At 57.1% G+C, this 22328-nt stretch overlaps 1 protein-coding gene across 2 annotated transcripts; it reads right to left on the bottom strand.

Moving 5' to 3' along the window:
* Positions 1-6663: 6663 nt before the first annotated feature.
* On the bottom strand, positions 6664-21144 carry CDC25A (cell division cycle 25A). 2 transcript variants are annotated; one of them, XM_051611018.1, is made up of 16 exons: positions 21002-21144; positions 17930-18015; positions 15660-15714; positions 14959-14994; positions 14777-14813; positions 14269-14370; positions 13407-13523; positions 13074-13202; positions 11993-12067; positions 11268-11420; positions 10863-10955; positions 10413-10475; positions 10196-10294; positions 9358-9488; positions 8869-8980; positions 6664-7225 (listed from the first exon to the last, which is right to left on the bottom strand). In XM_051611018.1, the coding sequence occupies exons 1-16, from the start codon at positions 21142-21144 to the stop codon at positions 7085-7087; spliced, it is 1572 nt and encodes a 523-aa protein (XP_051466978.1). In that variant the 3' UTR covers positions 6664-7084. The 2 variants fall into 2 exon arrangements, with proteins under 2 accessions (XP_051466978.1, XP_051466979.1); XM_051611019.1 differs by lacking the exon at positions 21002-21144 and adding an exon at positions 19623-19704.
* Positions 21145-22328: the final 1184 nt, after the last annotated feature.

The raw sequence follows: 22328 nt of genomic DNA, 5'->3' as shown, positions 1-22328 counted from the left end.
GCAGGGCTGGTGGAGAGCAAAGCTGGGATCTCCAGCAACGATGCTGCTGCTCGTCAGAGGGAGACTGGGCAGCCAGTTCAGCCTGTGGGGCTGTAGATGGAGGCTCTGCCCTGGTGACCTCTCCTTCCCCCGCTGAGCGAGGAGCAGGTCCTGCTGGTTTCCAGCAGGAGAAGACAGAGGTGAGGAGAGCTTCCAAGGGTGGGAGGTGAGCTGGAGAAGGGCTCCCCACAACTCCTCTCTGTAGCTGAACCTCAGTTGGCTCAGGCTGAGCCTGCTGAGCCTCAAGGAGGGGGATGGTGGCCTTGGCATGTCATCGAGTGCCTCCCCAGCCCCTGCATGAGGCCATTGTGGTGTCCTCTTGCTCTTACCCCCAGAGCAGTGCAGCCAGGGGAGATGCCAGCTAGATGTGACCTCCTGCTGCCACCAACTTCCTGAAATAGTCCTGCAGCCCAGGGTGAGCCACTGCCCATCCATCTCCTGGCACGTGGAGCCTGTGCCCAGAAAGGGGCTCCAGGGCCCTGGGGAGCCTCTGCTCAGCATCAAGCCACGGCAGCCGGTCCCAGCCAGGTGACACTGAGGTCTGATACCATGTGGGTCACCTTGCTGCTGCCAGCATCCCCCCCGGGGCCAGCCACGCTTCCCAGCCCACCACCAGCAGCAGGGTTGGCTTCTGGAGGCTTTGCTGAGCAGCAGCACGCCAGGAGGTTCTTGCCCAGCACGGGGAAACCCGTTTTGGGGGTAGCAGAGGTGAGCACCACGGAGCCAGGGCAGCAGCTTCACGTGGCACCTGGCAGTTGTTTGGGGAGGCTTGTGCAACCACCACAGGCTGACCTTGTCACTGCTGTCACCTTCCCCACCCCACTTGATTCCTTCAGTGGGGACACCCAGGATCTGGCCACAGGGCTCCTGTGTCCCAGTGGGGACCGACTTTCCCATCCCACCGGCACCCTGGGCCACAGTCCCCCCGTCTGGTGCCCCCCGAGGTGGAGCCAAAGCTGCAGGCAGGGCTGAGGGGCATCTCCAGCAGAGCTCCCCTCCTGGGCCCCTCTCCTCCTGCTGAGCCTCCCCCCAGTTCCCTGCCCTCCTCAGGGACCCCCGAGCTGCCCCTGGGGACCCTCCCCGCGGGGAGCAGGGCTGCGTCTCTCCCGGCACAGGGACGTGGCACAGCCAGTGCTGGGGATCTCCCTGGCAGAGCCAAAGAGTAAGAAGGAAAGGGCCCTTGGCCATGTTCCCCTTGGCCTCCTTCTGCTTTCCTCTTTTGGTGTCATTCTCCTCGTTTTATGGCTCCTTGCTTGAGCCTGAAGCCCCGGCAGGCGTGGCTGGGGAGCTCACCCCCCGGCAGCAAACGGGGAGGTGTCACGGCAGAGCTGCCCCGGGGCCCCCACGGGCAGGTGAAGCCCCCGGAACCAGACTGGCCCCCGAGGCTGAGCTGTGGGCATCTCCCTGACGTCCCCTCTGCAGAGGAGCCTGAGGCTGGCGAAGGGCAGCCCCACCAGCTGTCCTGTCCCCGTCCCCATCCCCCCCAGGACCCAGCTGGGTGGCCCTGGACGAGGCCTCTGGGCACAACTCCCCGGGCACACGAACCCGCTGGATTCAATCGAAAGACACGTTCTTTGTCTGCCCCTGCCACGCAGTCTTGTCCCTGCCAGTTTAATCTGGTTGTGCGTGACCTGCAGGGGCTGCCGCTGCGGCAGGAGGGAGGACGGGGACACGGTGGGACAGGGGCAGCTGTGAGCTGTGACAGTCCCGGGGCCTCCACCAGCCAGGACAGCACACCTGCCCGGCCTCGGGGTCCCCTGGGCCCCCCTCACCTGTGCTGCTGATGGCAGAGATTCCCCCTGTCCCCAGGTCTGGGTGACACTGGCTGCGTCACCTCCGTGTGCTGAACGAGAACCAAGTGCACTGGAGTGAAGTGCTGGGCGAGCACCTCAGGGTGAGCCCTGCCCTGACCCTGGGGGCTGTGCCCCACGGGGAGCACCAGAGCTGGGGACATCCCCACCTGGCCAGGGCACGGGAGGGGGTGTGTGGCCTCAGCCAAGGGTGGGCAGCACCCGGAGAGTGGCTGCAGCAAGGCAGGGTGGCAGCAGCAGCAGGACAGGGTGGCAGTGGCTGCAGCAGCAGGACAGGGTGGCAGCAGTAGCAGGACAGGGTGGCAGCAGCAGCAGGTGCTGAGGCTCGTTTCCAGCCCCACCTGCAGCCGTGGCCTCCACCAAGGACCTTCCTGCCCCTGCTCCTGCCCCAGGGGAGGCCATGGGCTCCGCTCCCCGGGGCTGAACTGCCCCGTTCATCATTCCTGGGGAGATGGAGGCACCGGGGCAGAGCTGGGCTGGGGTTGCCCTCTGCCCCTCCCCAGTGATGGGCTGTAACTGTGCCCAAAGGGGGCAGGGGCCACGGGGCTTTTGGTGACAGCAGGATGCCCTCCTGGAGCCTCGGGGGACACAGCAGGGTCACCCCAGGCAGGAGAGGAGCTCACGGGGCACCGGGTTGTGCCACAGCCCCAGAACAGCCCCTGGGGAGCAGCTCCAGTTGAAAGGAAAGCCACGGGGCAGCCTGGCCAAACCCTGGTACCAGGGTTTCCAGGAATTCTGTGGCACTGCCACCCACAAACCAGCTCTCCAGGGGACAGCTGAGCCACACGTGGCACCACAAGCCATTGCCAAGACAAGAAGCCAATGGTTTTCTTAACAAAGCAGCTTCTGCCCAGCAAAGCCACATGAGTCTCCTCCAAAAAGCATCGCCCCCAGCGAGGGACAGCCCGGATTGTCACCAGAGGTGACTCCTCCTCTTGTTTCTCCCTACCGAACCCCCAAACCCCCCAGCTCTGGAGAGGTCACTCTCCCAGCTGCTCCTGGAAACATCCACTCACAAACCAGCAGGAGCTGGCTGGGTTTGTTAGTGACTTTGATAATTTGAATCCCTCTGCCTCCGTGCAGCAGCCCTGGGGCCCTCAGGGAGCATCCTGCTTTGTCCTTTCACCACCCTGGGGAACACAGAACCATAGACCCATTGACTGGTTTGGGTGGGAAGGGACATTTCAAGGCCATCCAGTCCAACCCCTGCAGTGAGCAGGGTCATCTTCACCCAGACCAGGTTGCTCAGAGCCCCATCCAACCTGACCTTGAATGTTTCCAGGGATCTCCTGCCTCTCTGGGCAACCTGGGCCAGGGTCTCACCACCCTCAGTGTAAAAAATTTCTTCCTCATATCTAGTCTGAATCTCTCCTCTTAATCATTCCATTTAAAACCATCACCCCTTGTCCTGTTGCTACAGGCCCTGCTCAAAAGTTTCTCCCCATCTTTCTTATCAGCCCCCTCTAAGTACTGGAAGGTGCTCTCAGGTCTCCCTGGAGCCTTCTCTTCTCCAGGCTGAACACCCCAGCTCTCCCAGCCTGGCTCCAGAGCAGAGCTGCTCCAGCCCTCCCAGCATCTCCGTGGCCTCCTCTGGACTCTCTCCAACAGCTCCGTGTCCTTCCTGTGCTGGGGACCCCAGAGCTGTTCCCAGCCCTGCAGGGGGGCTCAGCAGAGCAGAGGGGACAATCCCCTCCCTGGCCCTGCTGGTCACTCTGCTGGGGCTGCAGCCCAGGATCCAGCAGTTATCAAAAGGAGCTGATTCCTCCTGGCCTGGCTGAGCCTGGGAGCAGCTGTACTTGCCAGAAACCTACAGAGCAAGTGATGTTGGGCTGCACTGGGGCAGAGAGAGGGAGCTGCCAGAGGCCAGGGCAGAGCCCCCACACAGCTCTCCTGGGCAAAAAAAGAACCAGCAGAGAGAACAGAAAGGCAAAGCCAGGTTTGCTTGAAAAGCTGCAGAAGGATTTCCAGCCAGGGAGGCTGCCCAGTTGGATGGTTTTAGCCAAAAACCTTTTCCCTCTTCCCGTGGCAGCAGCTGAAGAGCCACAGTGGAGAGATGTTCAGCACCCACTCCTGTGTCCCCATGGGAGGAGCTGCTGGCACCTCCAGGGCTGCTGGCCCTTTGCCTTTCTACCAGCCACAAACCCTGCAAGGTAAGACAGAGCACAAGTGTCCTCTCAGGCCATGGAAGGCAAAGCAACAAGGACAAGACCAAGCTCAGTAGCTGCCAGAGCTGGGGCAGGAGCTGATGAAGCCATAAGCTGCTTCCAACATCAGTTTTTAAGGATGACAGATGGAGGGAAGGGGGGGAAAAAACCCAACAAAATTCCCCACCCAGTTCTCTGCTTGAGCCTCCAGTAGATTTGAAGTCACTTTGCTGAGAGCTTTGAATGCTGAGCCCTTGGCTGGCCAGCCCCTCAGCCCACTTCCTGATGAAGCCCCAGCAGGGCAGCCCCCTCAGCTGCTCCTCAGGGAAACCAGCCAGGATCTTCATCCCACCCTGAGCAGCAGCTCTCCACGGTGGGATGGGAATGCAGATGAAATTCAGATGGTTCCAGCCCTGCTCTTCCCAAGCCCCAGGGGGAACGTAGCCCCATCAGCCTGGAAACAGCCCAGAGGGGGCTGAGCTGGGCTCTGTCCATCCCTGCCACCATCCCAGCCTCTGAGCAGCTCTCACCCAGCTCCAGGGACACAAGCAACACCCAGATCTGCCTGAGGGGCCAGAAACCCATCCTGCCTCCCACTGCTCCCATTCCTGCAGCTCCCAGGAGAGTGGTGTTGATTTTCACCTCACAGCAACCAGCAAGGAGCACAGGACAGGACAACCAGGCATCACCACCCTGGGGCTCTTTCCAACCCCTGGCCTGTGATGCTGAGCAGTTCACCAATGCACCTTCTACCACCAGACAAGTTAAACAAACTGTTTGGGTTGTAAATGCTTTTTTCTCTTGGCCTGCAGTCATCTGTACCAGTGTGGGCTGGTCTGGCACAGATGCTGCTGGGAATCATTGCACTGGGTAACGGAGCCCTGGGACAGGCTGCCCAGGGAGGCTGTAGAGGCTCCATCCCTGGAGACATTCCAAACCTGCCTGGACATGCTCCTGTGGGACCTGCCCTGGGTGACCCTGCTCTGGCAGAGGGGGGGACTGGATGATCTCCAGAGGTCCCTCCCCACCTCACTGCTCTGTGAAACATGAATCACCTCCCAGCCTTCCCCTTCCACCTCATCCTGCTAAACACAGCACAGGCAGAATGAGGTGGAGTGGGAAGCAAAGGGTCCAGTTCCCACCTCTACAGGGTCCTAGGCCCAGCAGCTCCCTCAGAGCTCACATCCCCTGAGACTGCTGGGCCCTAGAGAGCCACAAATTCCAGATCACACCCGGTTTGCCAAGTGTCAGGCAGGCTGGGATCATTGAGGGGCTTTTGCAGGAAGTGCAGCTGCACAGACAGGGGTTGCTGTCATGGTTTTGCTGCAGCTCCGTGAGGAGCATCCCAGTTCCCTCCGTCCCCATCTGCTTTTTCTGATCACAGCTGCTGAGACAAATGCACACGTGGCACGACTTGTTCACGTAGTTACCCTGGGACACTCAGCCTGTTGTGCTACTAAGCTGGTCACTTCCCACCTGAAGCAACGAGTTTTGTGCCAAAAAAGCAGTTTGGTTTCATGCCGTGGCTGTCCTTGCCCCCCTCCCACCCCCAGCCCCCTTTGCCCACTGGCCCCAGGGTCAAACCTTCCCCCTGGGATGGGGGAGGTTTTTAACTCACCCTCTCACTTTCAGCACCTTCCCAGGGAGGGTGTCCAGCTCTGAGGGGAGGCAGCAACATCCCATTTATTGGTGTTTAGTTTTGTTTTTTTAAATGAGAAAGTCCAAAGTTTATCCTTTCACTTCTCAACAGGATTAACAGCAGGTTTTAAGAAACACTTTTTTTAAAAAAAAAAACAACACACCAACCCCATCAAGTTAAAAATTCCACACAAGGCATCTCCAGTTCAGGTGGTTTGGTTTTTTTTGACAAAGACAGGAGGGGAGGCAGGATGAGGTCGTGCAGAGCAAGGCAAGAGCTTCCAGCTGTTCCCAGGCTGCACCCACCCCAGGAGCACATTTCACCAAGAAGTTGGTGTGTGAGGAAGAGGAGGCTACAGCCACCCCCAGAGCCTGGTGTGTGACCACTGGGCTGCTGGAAGGTTCATGCATCTGGTCTTCTCTGACACACACACACAAAAATGAGACAGTGAAGCAGTGTTAGGACTGGCACCCCCCTTCCTGCAAGAGGGAATCCATCTCCCTGGCAGAAAGTGCTTAAGCTGCTGAAGAGGCTGGAGTCAAAGCCAGGGCAGGGTCAGAGCAACCTCCCAGGATGGTCAGTGACTCTTCTGGAGACAGTGAATGACAATCATGAGCAGCCTCAGATGGAGGAGCAGTGACAGAAAATTGCTGCTGTGGAGAAACCTGGGAAGAGCCTTGCCAGCTGCTGCCTCAGGCATCACCAGGAACAGCCTCATCCTGACCCTCCATTCCCAGTTCTCCCTCCTTTGAAACACCAGCTCCTCTAGAACTAAAGCAGCAGCCAAACCCAAAATGTCTATCAAGTAAAGCAATCTAAAGCAAACACCATGAACATGATAACATACAATAAGCAAATTCCCCTTGGTCTTTGAGAGGCTTCCCAAGACAAGACGCAGGAGGTCAGGGAGGTGGGAACCTCCAGCTGGAAGGAATTCCTTCCCATTTCACTTCACCAGGACACCTCATGCTACCAACACAGACCTAAAGCTGCAGCTGAGAAAAAGAATGACCCCCCCCCCAGGCCCCACCAGCAGAGACAAAGCTGAGTCCAGTCCAGATGATCCAACTGCAGGGGCCACTGGCTTCGTTTGACTGTATTTAAATAAAATAAAGCGTTTAAAAAAAATAAAATAAAAAAACCCAGAAAAACAGGCACTAAAATCTCCTGGCTGCTTGCACCACACCCCAGCTGAGCCCCCCGTGGGTGGCAGGTGGCCCCTCTCCCCACCCTTCCCTGGGCTCTCTGGGGATGTCACAGACACCAGGAGCTGCTGCCGTGAGAAGATTCCGCTCCCAGCCAGCGTCCAGGGCGGTGGCACCAAGCAGAGCCACAAGTCCCACGGTGTTCCCAGGAAAAGAGAGGAGGAGAGAGCTGGCTGCCCAGCCCCACCAGCAGGGAACAGGCGCCTCTCCCCCCACCACCACGGGCAGTCTTGGCTTCTCCAGCCCTTAGAGCTTCTTCAGGCGACTGTAGAGCTCCCGCTTGCTCCTCTCGCCGGCCCAGGTGCGGCTCTTGGTGCGGAACCTTTTCAGATCCTCCTTGAAGTCCTCGTGGTGCATGGGGCGGTAGCTCTGGGGCTCGCAGAAGCTCTGGGGAGAGAGGAGCTGCTCGCACTTCCAGCAGGTCCCAGGAGCTCTTGGAGACTCACTGGCAGAACCTGGCAGCAACCACCCGAGCAAGCACAGCCAGAGCCCCACTCCACATGGGGGCTTCACACCAGCCACTCATGAGCAGTTATTGAGATTGTTCTGAGCACCTCTCCTAGGGGACAGGCTGGGAGAGCTGGGGTGTTCAGCCTGGAGAAGAGGAGGCTCCAGGGAGACCTTAGAGCACCTTCCAGTGCCTGAAGGGGCTCCAGGAAAGCTGGGGAGGGGCTTGGGACAAGGGCAGGGAGGGATGGGAGCAGGGGGAAGGGTTTCCAGCTGGCAGAGGGAGCTGGAGATGAGATGTGAGGGAGAAATTCTGGGCTGTGAGGGTGGGGAGAGCCTGGCCCAGGTTGCCCAGAGAAGCTGTGGCTGCCCCATCCCTGGCAGTGTTGAAGGGCAGGTTGGATGGGGTCTGGAGCAACCTGGGCTGGTGGGAGGTGTCCCTGCCCATGGCAGGGAGGGGACTGGATGGGCTTTGAAGTCCCTTCCAACCCAAAACCATTCCATGATTCTATGATCACAGCTACTTTGGAAGCAGCAGTTATTAAAAGAAGCCCTTCCAGCCCTGTGTGCACAGCTCTCACCCCCAGTCTTCTGGCAGACACCAACACAGCCTGAGCCCACCCCGTGTTCACCTTGAAACCGCACAGACTGGAATCCGTGTCCCTGGGGACGGGCCAGTCCCTGGCTCCAGACAGGCCTTAAAGGCTGTTCTGTGCTGCCACCTTGAGGCCCTGGGTCCTGCCACCACGGGACAGGACACCCACGGGCCCAAAAGAGGCTCCCATCACCACAGGGGAACCAGAAGAGCACAGGGAGAGCCCAAAACCAGCACCCCCACAGCAGCCCAAGCGCTGGGAGACCCAACATCTCCGTGGGAACCACACACAGCCCCACCCAGCCACAGAGAGGCCAAACATCTCCCTTCTCCAGGAAGGGATCCAAGAGATACCCTAAAGTCTGAGGGCCTAAGAGAGACTAATGTGACAGGCCAGAGTCCAGCTTGTCTCTGAACAGCAGGAAAAAAAACAGTGGAGAAAGCAGGAACAGCCACTGAAATGCTGAGTGGTCCAAGAAGCCCCATCCCCACCCTGCTGGGAAGAGCTGCTGGGCACTGCTGCCTTTTCTTTCCTGAATTGGAGCCTGAAAACCCAAAGCTCAAGTTTTTCTGTTACTATTTTAGTCTAGCACAAGATTTCATGTTTCCATTTGTTTTCCAGCAATCACTGTCAAGCTTCTCCTCCTGCCTCCTCCCTGCAGGCTGAGCAGCCCTGAATTCCCTCTCCAAGCAAGATTTTGAACTCGAGTCTGTTATAAAAAGGGGCAGAAACCAGATTTACATTTTACTCCTGAGAAAAGTGGAGAAATCTTTCAGCTGTGGCAGCAAGACAGGCTGAGAAGAGCCTCAGTGCCAGGAGTGACCTGCAGATGGTACAGGGGTGGGGGAAGCAGCAAGAAAAGCTGCCCCAGCAAAACCCACCCCACTCGGAGGGGAGGTCAGATGGGCTACGGATCCATGGCTCTGATTTGTCTGTCATTTCTCCTCTCCCCGGGGTCAGAGGTGACTTTGGGGACATGTTACTTACACGGCATCTCAGGAAGAAGTCCCTGTATCCCCCCTTGAGGACGTAGAGCTCAGGGTAGTGCAGGTTGGGGTACTCGTTGTCCAGCCTGTCCCGCTCCCTCACAAACCGGCACCTGGAGCAGGCAAAGAACCTCCAGTCAATCCCAGTTCAACAAGCAACACACCAAAACAGCCTTCACCCCACAAGTCCCATTCCTGCCATCAGGGAAGCAAGCTGCTGCCCATCAGGAACAGGCTGAGGAGCCACACTGGCTGCAGGGCTGGGAGAACTGGATTTCCTTTGCCATCCCCAAGCGTTCCAGCGCACCAGCCCGACTGCAACGGAGCCATTGGCACCAGGGGCCGTGTCACGTCCCCCCCAGAGGTGACAACCAACATCTGCTCATGATAAAGGGCATATCAAGGAGCATGCCAGCACAGGGAGTGGTGCCACCAGGAGAGCTTTGCTCTTATCAGCAAGTCCTTCTCCAGGGGCACGTGGGTAACTCACATCCGAGGGCCCCGCTCGGAAGAGAACTCGCAGTGGAACACGACGATCACTCGCTTGTTCCCCGAGGGCTGGATCGGCTTCTTCAGCAGGTAATCTTCCACCTCCTCCTCCATGTGGAGGTTCACAGCTCCCTGTAGAGGCAGAGCCATGCCCCAGCACTCACAGTGAGTGGGGAACCTGAACCAACTCCCCCCTTCCTTCCAAGCTGTCTCCTCATTTCAGTTTCCTACAGGAGAGCTGAAACCCTCTCTAGCCTTGGGGGATCAATCTCCCAACCCCAGCAGAACACCACAAGTCTATAACCCTGACTCTGGGTAACCTGGACCTGGTTTAGGTGGCCATTTCAACAGCTGTTGGTTGTTGCTTCTTGGATTTCCCTTCCCATCTCCTCTCCTTTCACCCTGACCAGGAGGGTGGTCCATCTTGCCCCAGCAGCAAACCTCAAGATCAACTGTGCTCTGCACAGACATCTGCTCTTTGCAATCAGTGCTTTAAATTCAGTTTAAAATTCTAATTTTAGCTTCCCTAGATATCAGGATGCTGCACATAATCTTACATTTTCCTCTGGAAGCCACAGGCCCCCTCCTCTATTTAAGGAAGGTGGAATGTTCCCTCCTTTGAGGGAAAAGTCACTTTGTGAGCCAAGTGTGAGCTCAGTGTCCCGAGATTCCCGCAGCGGGGAGGTGTATCAGGATCCCAGGCCCCAGGGGGACACTTGGCCCTCTCAGCTCTAACATATCCACCTGGTCTTGGAGACCCACGGGTGGAGAGCAGCCCCACAGGGTGCCAAGTGACCCCAGTTCCCAGCTTCAGGCAACTCCACGTTGCTCCTACACACCTTGATGTGTCCCCCTTCATACTCGTAGGGGTATCTACAGTCAATGATCACACACTCCTTGATGGAGCTGGCAAATTTCCCAGTCAGCACAGACACAATCTGAAAACAAACAACAAACAAAAAAAAGGGGGTTCAGTTGCTTTGAGATGTTTTTATGTTGTGGGGTTGTGGGGTTTTGCCCCCCCCAGTAAAGACTTGTTCTCACTGGAGCACGTACCATTTCCGAGTCGATGTACTTCAAGTCCTGGTGTTTCCCATCAACAGTGTGGAATAAATAACCCTGGAAGACAGAGCATCCAACTGGGAACATTCATGAGCCACAAAGGTGGAAGCAGTGCCCAGCACCTGGTTTTGTAACATGGATGCTTTGCTGACAAAAATCTCTTCAGCAAAGCTCGGGAGTTAAAACTAAGAATTCTAAAATCCAGGGAAAGAATTTTGGTTTGGGCTCCTGCACTTGAAGGGATTTTCTGGATCTTTTTGAATCACCACAAGTTAAATCACTTTGTGTCCAACCTCTGAAAGCTCCCTCCTCACTGACAGCCCCTCCCAGCACTTTGAACCTGTGATGTAAAGTGCTTCACTTGGGCTGCTTTGACACTCCTCCAGCTAGAGAGGCCAGTCAAACACTGCAATTATATTTGAGCCTTAAATCACTCCAATTTACCTTTGAGAAGTCTCCAATAAGGTCTCTCTGGTCACTGTCCAAAATGCTCTCGATCTCTGCTGTGGAGGATTGTGTCTTCACTATTTTCAGGCTCTGGAGGAACACAGGTCAGTGACCAACACTGCAGAGAGACCCTCTTCCCCCACGTAACAGAGCTCAGAGTTCACCCCAAGCCCTGAGCTACAAGTCCACACCTTCCCCTTTGGGTTAAGGGAAAGTTCAGGATCAAGAATCTGCTGCCCCAGCTCCCCCAGCTCCCCTGCCCCAGCACCCCCAGCCCTCCACAGGACACAGTTGTCACCAGTCCCCCAGCAGAAGCTCTCCTCAACGTTCACAAGCTCAACACCTCTCCTGGATCCTCTCCTAACCAACTCCCTGCTACTAAACCAGACCCAGGCCACCCACCCCCGAGTCCTCAGAAGATGCTCCAGGCAGGCTCTTCCTCTTCTTGCTTTTCCCTGGAGAATTCTCTTCCTGGGATCTCTCCATCCTCTTCTGGGTGGTTCTTCCCACAGCACTGGGCAGAGATGAAGAGCCAAACAAGCGGCACCGCTTGGCCTGTGAGGAAGGAGAGAAGTTGAGAGCTGAAAAGCTGAGCAAGCCTCAGCCTCAAAGGGACTACAGGTTATTTCACAGACACCCCCACTGCTCAGCAACTGCAGGGGGTGAACAGGGGCACCTACACTCGAGACCCACAATTCCAGTGACACTTATTTCTTGCTGGGCAGACTGGGAGCACCATAAGCACCACGCCGTGCTTGATGCCAAGGGGCAGCCAGTCTGCCCGCAGACAAAGGGGCTTTTTGCTGGTCTGAAGCCCCTTGGCAGGCTGTGAGCAGCAGCTCAGGCTGCAGGGGAGCCTGGGCAGGATGGGTCTGGGGTGTTCAACAAGGACCTGATAAGAGAATCAAGATCTTCCCGCATTTATGGAGGGTTTTTGTGACAAGAAGGTTAATGCCCATATTCACACACAAGGGCTGAGGGAGCCTTCCAGGCAAAGAGAGATAACAGGGAAAGGGGCTTATCTGCTTTGGCTGTTTTTAGGGATATGGGATCAGAGCCAGTGCTTGTCCCAGCAGTGAGAGCTGCTGCCAGGACACAGTCCCAGCCCCGGCCCTTCCAGAACTCACCCGAGGGTCCATTCTCCTCATCACCAGGGGTGCAGTCCAGAGGCTGGACACGTCTGATGGCGCCTCCTCGTCATTCTGAGGAACAAAACAAAGTTCCTTCTCATCTGCTGCAGCAGGGGCAGGGACACCCACAGCTGAGGCAAACATGCCAGGGGAATTCAGCTGTCCCAGGTGCGGCTCCAGGAACTTAAACTAAATTACAAGTCAAATATTCAATGAAATAATGGAGCTGAGTCAAGACATGTTGGAGGAGGGAAGTTATAGCAGCTCATTGATTAACAGGGATGTTCCTCCACAGCCTGAAGTGTTTCAAATGCTGTTAGAAACAGCCTCTGAGTGGCTGGGAAGCAAATATTTACAGGCTGGGAGAGTTGGGGGTGTTCAGCCCTGGAGAAGAGGAGGCTCCAGGGAGACCTTAGAGCACCTTCCAGTGCCTGAAGGGGCTCCAGGAAAGCTGGGGAGGGGCTTGGGACAAGGGCAGGGAGGGATGGGAGCAGGGGGAAGGGTTTCCAGGTGGCAGAGGGAGCTGGAGATGAGATGTGAGGGAGAAATTCTGGGCTGTGAGGGTGGGGAGAGCCTGGCCCAGGTTGCCCAGGGAAGCTGTGGCTGCCCCATCCCTGGCAGTGTTGAAGGGCAGGTTGGATGGGGCTTGGAGCAGCCTGGGCTGCTGGGAGGTGTCCCTGCCCATGGCAGGGGTGGGACTGGATGAGCTTTAAGGTGCCTTCCAACCCAAGCCATTCTATGATGATTCTGTCATGACCTCTAGCTCTTTCAGCAAGTTTATAAAGAAAAATGCCAAGTGTTCAAGTAATTCTCTCTAGCAATAGGATCTCATCTGCCCACAGGAACAGCAGCAGGTAAGAACTGCTGCTCACACCCCCAGCAGAACCCACTGCCAGAAAGAGCACATATCTCAAGACAGACACTTGGAGTGAAAAAGATAATTCACCTTCTAGGACTCCCCAGCTTTTTGCAGTGTGAATTTTGCACTGCTGGAACATCCCTGCACCACGGACAAATATGTTGGCAGCCAATGAACAGAGCTAATTTGGGGATGTCCATCCTCTCTCCTTGTACCCACCTTGAAGTCTTGGTCATCCAACAGCTCCAGGAACCCGTCGTCATCTTCGCTCTCAGGGGAAGGCAGGACAGGCTGCAGGAAGCTTGGCTGGTGCTGCTGCCTGCCTGGGGGGGTCTCACCCATGGCAAACTGGGACAAGAGAGTTAACAGCATTGCTTTTCACTGCAGGACCCCCCCAGAGACCATGGAGCCCCAGACTGGTTTGGGTTGGAGAAACCTTAAAGATCATCCAGTCCCTGCCATGGGCAAGGGCACCTCCCACCAGACCAGGTTGCTCCAAGCCCCAACCAACATGGCCAGCTCCCCAGAGGATGAGGAGTCTGCAGTACTCACTGTCTGAGCTGGAGAGGAGCCCTGCCTTGGTCCAGGAGCACCTCTTCCATCCCGGGAATGGGCGTGGACAGCCCCCCGGGCAGCTGGCTTGGTTGGCTTCTTGAACTCAAATGATTCCTGCATTAAAAAAAAGGAGCAAAGTGATCACTGCACCAAAACCACAGAGTGTGGAAGTTGCCAGATCACCTTCTCTCTTTAAAGGTGTTTGGTTTATTTATCTTTTCAGGTTTCTCAAGCTACCTGACATGGATTTCAGCTCCCTGCTGCCCACAGGAATAGCCTGAATGTTTTCCAAATTGAAGATGTTTCATTTAACATCATATTTTATCCTCATGGTATCACCCACAGGCAGTCACTCTAACCAGGTCTGCCACTGCAGGATCCCTGGGGATAACTCTGCAAAACTTGGTTATGTCTGAACAGCAGCCTGGCAGAGGGGAGGAGCCTCTTCCACCACATCCACCTGCTGGACAAGCAGCCTTGTCCACCACATCCACAGCTGGAAATTAATTTAACAAAGGGGTGTAGTGAGAGGACAAGGGGGAGTGGATTAAAACTGGATGAGGGGAGATTGAGGTGAGATATTAGGAAGAAATTCTGTGCTGTGAGGGTGGGGAGAGCCTGGCCCAGGTTGCCCAGGGAAGCTGTGGCTGCCCCATCCCTGGCAGTGTTGAAGGGCAGGTTGGATGGGGCTTGGAGCAGCCTGGGCTGCTGGGAGGTGTCCCTGCCCATGGCAGGAGTGGGACTGGAGGGGCTTTGAGGTCCCTTCCCACCCAAACCATTCCATGATTCTATGATCATTCAGCTTCCTCAGTGCCTGCTCTGGCACCAGGTCATGGCAGGCAGCAGAAGCACCACTTACATTCTCCTTATTTTCATCTTGTACCAAGAGCTGAAAAGCTTCACTCTCCGAAGAATCAGAGTGGTTTCTCTTCAGAGCAGGACTGGACCCCAGGAGGCTTTGCTGCAACGTTCACACACAAGTGCCAGTTCAGTTTGGTGCAATCCAGCCTCCCCCCAACCACATTTTTAAGCAACACAGGGGTTAATAAAGACTTCCAGGTGTCTGACTACCCACTGGTGCAAGCCACGTGCAGGAGTCTGCCATGCTGACCTCTGGGTACAGGCACCAAAATGCTGCAGCTGCACTTGTGGCAAAGCCACCTGGCTGAAAAACTTCACATCAGCTTGAATGAGTTTTGAGTTTACAAGCTGGAGCTCTGACAGTTTTCATTAAGCACCAGAGCAGCTGTTCTTGCAGCCAGGAAATTAACATCTCCAACTAAAAGCACTTCACAGGACAAATCCTTTTTCACTTAACACACCAAATCCTTCCACGTTTCTGGAACATCACCACCCCCCTCACTTACTGGCAGTGAATGGATCCTTCGGAAAGGCACCCGGATGCTGCAGTGAAAGAACCAAGATTTGTATCAATGTTTCTGTTTTAAAAGACAGTGACATGAGTAAAACTCTTTCCCACCCCCCACCAGTAACACCCCACAAGCTCCAACAGTCACTGACAAAGAAATGAAAACAGAATGATACTTACTTCAGCCTGCTGGATTCAAGAATTGCCTTCTCAAACCTAGAAGCAAGTGAGAGGCCCCACAGTCAGCACCACAGGCCAGCCTGGCACTGAATCCTGGAGTGTTGCTCTGAGCAGAAGCCACTGTGCTTCTTACTGCCACTGCTCTTCCCAAAACCCATTTACAGCCAGCTTGTCCCTCCCCAGTTTTTGAAACACTAGCTGGGCTCCTTCTTCCCCCTCCTTTCCCCAGGTTCTTGCCAGTGTTACCTCAACAAGAAGCTGTTGAGGGAAGAAAAGCTCAGTTCATCAGGGCCAGGGGCTCTGTCCCCATCCCTGGGGATAGAAGATTAGGCAGAAAAAAATGGCTCTAATGGAGAGTGGCAAATGCAAAGCTCAGAGCAACTGCTGGGCACCAGTTAAGCCTGAAGTTATAATTTAAGTGTTGAGTGAAAACTGCAGCTCATGTGGAGCAGCCTCAGCCTCCTGGGGAGGTGCCAGAGCCACGCTCAGAGGGACTGGCTGGGACAAGGCAGGAGCTGAGGTGTTCAACACTCTGGGACACAGACCAGGCAGGTCTCAGGCTGCAGAGCATCACAGCACAGCAAGGGTCAGGAGAGAGGAGCCCCCTGCACACAGAGGCTGGAAAAACCTCATGAAGCCCCCTCATTAGCCCACGTTTGTTAAGGAAATGGCAGAGCCAGGCTCAGCTGGTGGTTACGTACGTTTCCTCCAGGATATCATTTGAGGCTGCAGGACCAGGGGAATCCAGAGCACAACCTGCAGGAGAGACAGCATTTCCCACTGAGTGGGGCCTGGGAAGTGCCAAGTATTGGACAGTGGGACATGTTTCCCCAGAGACCCTGAGCTCTGCCAGGAAACTCAGGCAGAAGCTCCTCACCTCAGTGTGGAAGTAAATAACAGGTACAGACACTCCCCACCCTTATGTTGGGCCCCAGCTGAGTGTCAGTGCTTGGAGGAAAGGAGGAGGAATTAACAAAAGGAGGAGTAATTAACAAAAGCCCCCCCAGCCATGCCTAGGGTGCCACCCAGAACAGTGCTACCACACATGGAACACTCTTGGCTTCTTCTCTCACAGACAACTCAGTAACTTTGTCCTTCAGGGTTTTTTTAAGCCACATTTTTAGGAAAAGATTTTGGGGTCCTTCCAAAAAAAAAAAAAAAGCAACACACCAAACAACCAACAACAAAAGCAGCCAAAGGCCCTTCCTCACAGACAGCACCAACACAAACACTCCAGAAGCACAAGCCATGTGAAACATCCCAGCTACAAAGCACTTCAACACAGTCAAATATGAAGCTTAAACACAGAGCCCGTGGAGGTTCCATATCTTGTTGGTATCTACACCCTCACGACAAGGCCTGTTGCTACTTCAGTGACTGAACAAACAGCCACAAGGAATTAATTTGACCAGCAGGACAGGCAGAGGTCTGGGCACAGCAGAGACCTTCATCCTGAGTGTTCTGTAAGCACTTAGGGCCTGGCTTTGGAGACGGGGGGAAAAGACAAGGAGAAAGTGGAGATTTATCAAGTCACTCAGTGGTTTGTGACCTAGACTTGAGTTTTGGCAGCTCAGAAAGTTCCTTTGAAGGTTGGAAGCACCTTGCACAGTCAGGCTGGTGCATGAGGTCAGGTGGAGACACTGGTCTCTCTCCCTGGGCTGGACCAGTGAAGCCTCAGGCTCTCCTGATTCTAGAGCTCATGGGGTAACACCTCATTTCATTTTCACTGACAAAGCATCTTGTCTGAAAAGCAGAACACGACTAGGCAAGGATCAGTACTGAGAGGCAGGTCCTCAGGTTTCAGAGGAACCATCAGCTCATGTAAACAAAAAAACACCCAAACCAACCCCAAACCACAAGACAGACCCTGAATCAACAGCCTCAGCAGCAGCACAGAGCAGGCTGGGACAGGGTGGTTCAGACACAGGCTGGGACTGTCTTTCATCCACCTCAGGATGGCAGGAACTCAACTGGTCCCACTCAGATCAGAGCCCAAGTGGTGGGGTTGGGAAGGGACCTCTGGAGATCACCCAGAGCAGGGTCACCTCCAGCAGATCCCACAGGAACATGTCCTGACAGGCTGGGAATGTCTCCAGGGAAGGAGCCTTCACCCCCTCCCTGGGCAGCCTGTCCCAGGGCTCTGCCACCCTCACAGCAAAGAAGTTTGTCCTCGTGTTTAGGCTGAGCCTCCTGTGCTCCAGTTTGTGCCCATTGCCCCTTGTCCTGTCACTGGGCACTGCTGAGAAGAGACTGGTCCCACCCTCCTGACACCCCCTGGAGATGTTTATCAGGATTGATGAGATCCCCCTTCAGGCTCCTCTGCTCCAGGCTGAACAGCTCTATTTTACCGACCCTTCTCCAGCCCACAGCCCCAACAGGCAAGCATAAAACCTCCCAAGCCAGTATCTGCAAGAACCCCCCAGACCAGGGCACAGCGAGAACCCAGCTCCCTGGCACAGCCTGTCTTGGTTTCTCATCTTCAGCTGCCTCCATCACCATCTGCAGGAGAGGCTGCCAGCCTCACAAGGTGCTGACCCACCACCACCTCTGGAGCAGAGCATCAGGGCACTCAAAATGGCAGCAATGAACACCATGCTGGGGTGCAAAGCCTGACACAGGGCAGCAACCAGGTCTCAACAGCCACCCAAGGAGGAAAGGGACAAGCCAACTCAGGCAGAATTCCCCTGTGGGGGCAGAACCAGTTCCCTCCAAGTCATCTCCATTGCTAATGAGCTCCAGGATAATTAAAGCAAAGAAGCCCACCCACAAGCCAAGCCATGAAGGTGCTGAGGGATGGTCTGTCCATCTCCCTCCTTCTGAGAGCACAAAGATGGGAAGGGGTGCAGGCACTGCAGGCAGGCAGCATCAGCTCTCAGCCCAAGCCCTGGAAGCTGCTTGCAGTGGGAGCCACAAGGTCCTGATGCTTTTCATTCCTCCCTCATTATTAATTAACTAATTGGGAAAGCCTTACCTGAGTCTGTGGATTCTGATGACACTGTTCTTTGCAAGCCGTTTGTATTTTTGTTTTCCAGATCCTGCTCAGCAGTTTCTTGCTGACTGTAAAGGAAGTTGTGTGGTTTGAATGCTCATTGAGGTGAGAAACACAACACACAGACCCAGGAAATCACAGCCTGAAGCCTCCCATGGGCTGAGGGAAGGGGCTGCAGCCCAGCAGGTCCTGTGCCCTGCCCACTGCTGGGCAACCCCACCTCCACCAGCTCCCCTGGCCCACAGATGTGCTCAGAGCAGCTCTGGGAGAGCTGGGGTGTTCAGCCTGGAGAAGAGAAGGCTCCAGGGAGACCTGAGAGCACCTTCCAGTGCCTGAAGGGGCTCCAGGAAAGCTGGGGAGGGGCTTGGGACAAGGGCAGGGAGGGATGGGAGCAGGGGGAAGGGTTTCCAGCTGGCAGAGGGAGCTGGAGCTGAGATGTGAGGGAGAAATTCTGGGCTGTGAGGGTGGGGAGACCCTGGCCCAGGTTGCCCAGGGAAGCTGTGGCTGCCCCATCCCTGGCAGTGTTGAAGGGCAGGTTGGATGGGGCTTGGAGCAGCCTGGGCTGCTGGGAGGTGTCCCTGCCCATGCAGGGGTGGGACTGGATGGTCTTTAAGGTCCCTTCCCACCCAAACCATTCCATGATCCTATGATCTAACACCTACAGGGACCTGAGCTTCAGTTTTCAGTTTCAGCTTCACCTGCACACACAAGTGCTGATATTAGAAGTCAGGCTCCCCAAGCAGAGACAGGGAGAGTGGCATTTAAGGCATTATCCTAGTTTAATAATTATCCTGGTTGCCTTTTAGGTCACGTCACACCAAAACTACCAAGTTTTATTCACCAACTGAGAGGGTTGTTTTTTTTTGTTTGTTTGTTTGCTTTTTTTCACAAATGATGTTTTAGAGCCTGTCCTGAGCTTGCACCTTCACCAGTGAAGGTCTTAGCACAACAAAATGACCAGTCTAGCAATAAAATTTAGGACTAGAAATAGTGTGAGTGTGCCCTAGATTCCTGGTGCCTGGAATCCCATTAGCACTTCCCAGGCAGTTCTCTGGAAGTGGCTGCATCAGAGCCCCCTCAGGCCTGCAACCCCCTCTTTGGCTGCCACTCAATCAACTCATTAAATGTTTTTGCACAGGGAAAACTACCCAAACTTCTACCTCAGTTTTAGAAGCACGTTGCTGTTCAATGTTGCCCTGTCAACTCAGCAAGTTTATGTGAGCAGATTAAAAAAAGATCAACTCCTCTAACTCAGTCTGTAGGTGAAGGGGCTTGAGGCCCTGACCCGAGGAGTGTTCCTGTACAAACCCTGCTCCAGGGGCAGGAGGGGATCCTGGATTTTGGCCCTGATTTTGGGCCACACCAGAAACAACCTCGTTTCACACGTGGGCAGAGGGCAGGGCAGCTTGAAGACAGAGAAATGTGCATGTCATGTCTATCCTTAGCCTACATGACCTTAAACAAGGGGGAAGCTTCTGAGTGAGGCTGCTCCAGCATATGGGTCAATTAAAAAAAAAAACAAGTGCCAGGGCAGGAGCTGAGGCTACAAACTAAAAGGATGGGAATAATGAGAATCATTTACAGGAATTCCAGGAATCTGAAGGAGGGGAGGATCATAAAGGAAGTGATCACAGAAATGAGAATGATATAAGAACAGCAATCAAAGGACAAATACCAGGAAGGCCAACAAGCCCAGGGCATCACAGGAGCCAGCCAGACAAGAGACAAAGTGTGGAGGTCACTGTAGGAATAATGAGATAAAAGGAGCTGGGATTGAGCACCTGCACGGCTGGAGAAGGGGAGAGAGGGGCAGCAGAGCCCGGAGGCTGCAGCACTTCCCACGTGTGAAACATGGAAAAGAGGAGGGGTGAGCAGCAGGGTGCAGGGAGTGGGGTCCCGGGAGGCAGGCAGAGGGTGGCAGCAGGGGGAGAGAACAGAGCCGGGGTGATGTGGGAGGGGAGGCAGGAAGGACAGGCACCGAGCAACCAGCTCCATCTGTGGGAGAGGGGAAAGCCCTGGGGCCAGCAGCCCAGGAACCGGGTGGATGCAGAACCTGGGGAAGACGGTGGCACGTGGGGGGAGAAGATGGGACCACAGGACGTGTGGGCAGAGGAGCTGGGGTTCCCGGGGGGGGGCCCAGCCCGGGGACTCTCTGGGAAGAAAAGGGCAGCAGAGAAAGGGGCTGTTTGGTGGGAGGAGGGGCAGCGGAGAGGGGGGACCCTGAGGAGCAGGAGCGGGGAGGAGAGCTCAGCTGGGGTGGGGGCATCAGGAAAGGGTGGGGGTGGCCCGGGAGGCCTCGGTTCTGCAGGGGCGGGGGCACAGGAGGAACTCGAGGCCTCATTTTTTTTGCGGGGGGGGGGGGAGGGAAGGAGAACCAGCTCCTCGAGGCCTTGCTTTCTGGGGAGTGGGTTGGGGGAAGGAGTCCCCGAGGCCTCAGCTTTAAGGAAGGGGTGGGGGGGGGTGTTTGGCAGGGGAGGCTGTTCCCCCAGCAGCGGCTGGGGGGACGGGTCCTGAGGGCCTCGGCTCCGGGGGGAGGAGAGTGAAGAGAGCTTCTCGAGGCCTCGATGCGGGAGGAAGGAGGGGAAGAGATCCACGAGGCCTCATTTTGGGGGGATGAGGGCAGAGGAGGCCGCGGTGCTGGCAGGGGGGGCAGGGCAGGAGAGTCCATCGAAGCCTCGCAGAGCTGGGGGGGGAGGGGGAGGGGGGGGGATAAAGCTCCTCAAAGCCTCACTGCGGGGGCGGGGGGGAGAAGGGCAGAGGGAAAACTCCCGGAGGCTTCGCTTTGATTTGAAGAAGGGGGAAGACGAGCCCCCCCCGAGCTCGGGGTGGGTCCGGGGGGGGGGGAAGAGGGGCCCGGAGCCCCCGGGGGGCGGGATGCTGGGGGGGGGGGGGGGGGGGGGGGGGCTCCCTCAAGACCTCCCCCCCGGGCCCGGCGGGGAAGAAGGGGGCGATGGGCCCTGCAAACCCGGTCCCCGTGTTCCGGGGGGTCACGGCGGAGCCCCCGGCGCCGGGGAAGGGGGGCTGCCCGCAGGAGGGCCCCGCGCCCGGACTGACCCGCGTCCCAGCTGCTCCATGGTGAGGCGGAGGTCGGAGACCGGCGAGAGCTCATCGGGAAAGAGCGACTTGACCACGGCGGGGGAAGCCGGGGAGAGCAGCAGGAGGCGGCGGCGGTGGGAGCCGCCCGGTGCGGGGTCCATGGAGCCGAGCGGAGCCGTGTCCTGCTGTCAGCGCGCCCCGCAGCCTTTTGACCCCAGCCGCTACCCGTCGCCCCCTCCGAAGCTGGCGCCAAACCTCCCCTCCGCCAATCAGAGCCCTGCGCTGCGCGACGTTTGAAAGGGGCGGTGTTTGCCCCCCGGTCCCCCCGCCCACCGCGCCCGTGCTGACCAGTAGGAACGGCGGGTGGCCCCTCACGCCCCGCCCCCCCGCTGCTGATTGGCGCCGCTCCCGCCCAATCGAGGAGCGAGCCAGTAAGAGGCCTGAGGCGTGCGGGGCAAATCGGGGAACTACATTTCCCAGCGTGCAGCGCTGCCCGCCTCCGTTGCCCTCGGCGGCGTTGCATGCTGGGAAGTGTAGTCCCCGCCTCGGCGGGGCAGCGCGCTGCCGCCGAGCCCGCCGGCCTCCCCTCGGCCGTTGCCTCCTGCGCCGCAGGGAGGCGGGCAGGGCCGGGGGAGGCGAGGGGCAGAGTCAGCGGGTCGGTGCGGCTCCCGGCCCGGCCCGCGCCCTGCGGGAACCCCGCGCCAGCGGCAGCGCCCGGGGCCGCCCCGGCGGGACGGCCGTGAGGAGGCCCCGGCAGCGGGGGGTGCGGGGCGGGAGGCGCGGGGTGCGGGGCGGGGTGCGGGGCGGGAGGCGCGGGGTGCTCCTCCCGCCAGCCCTGCAGCCCTCCGGTGTCACACCCCCCCGGCTGCACCTCCCTGCGGCGGGTGCCGAGGCCGGGCCCCCAGCAGCGCTGCAGCTCCGGTCGCCGCGGGGCTGGTGGTCTCCGATGTCCTGGTCAGGGGATCCAGCACCCGCAGGACGTGACCCGTGCCCGGGCCCTGCCACCCAGCGGGTTCATCTCGTGCTCCCGGATCAGACGACGCGGCATTTGCTCCCTTTGTGACCCCCCAGGATCTCACAGGTCCCCGCCACAGCCCCACCAACCCCTCCTCCAGCCTGGAGAGCCTCAGGCTTTGCCCTCACTCCAGCCCTCCTATCAGTCCTGTCCCCTCCCTAAACATTTTTCATTCCAGGTTTTCAGTTTTCCATGAGTAGTTACCAGGGCTATTAGCACCTCTGAGGTTCCACCCTGAGCCCCCCGGGTGTGGGGTGGCTGCACCCCCATGCTGCCCACACCACGGCAAGCCAAGCCAAGCCATGCAGGGCTGCCAGAAACCAGCACGGT

This window comes from Apus apus, chromosome 2 (assembly GCF_020740795.1).
Source record: "Apus apus isolate bApuApu2 chromosome 2, bApuApu2.pri.cur, whole genome shotgun sequence".
Taxonomy (NCBI): Eukaryota; Metazoa; Chordata; class Aves; order Apodiformes; family Apodidae; genus Apus; species Apus apus.
This window is presented reverse-complemented; position numbering and strand designations above follow the sequence as displayed.

What these genes read in the sequence shown, in the direction of transcription:
- CDC25A (XM_051611018.1), bottom strand. Translation starts at nt 21,144, where the DNA reads ATGGACCCCGCACCGGGCGGCTCCCACCGCCGCCGCCTCCTGCTGCTC. An exon ending in GCTCCTCTCCAGCTCAGACA is followed by an intron (nt 13,203 to 13,406) that starts GTGAGTACTGCA and finishes CTCTTGTCCCAG; the next exon opens with TTTGCCATGGGTGAGACCCC. An exon ending in TCCGAGCGGGGCCCTCGGAT is followed by an intron (nt 8,981 to 9,357) that starts GTGAGTTACCCA and finishes TGCCTGCTCCAG; the next exon opens with GTGCCGGTTTGTGAGGGAGC.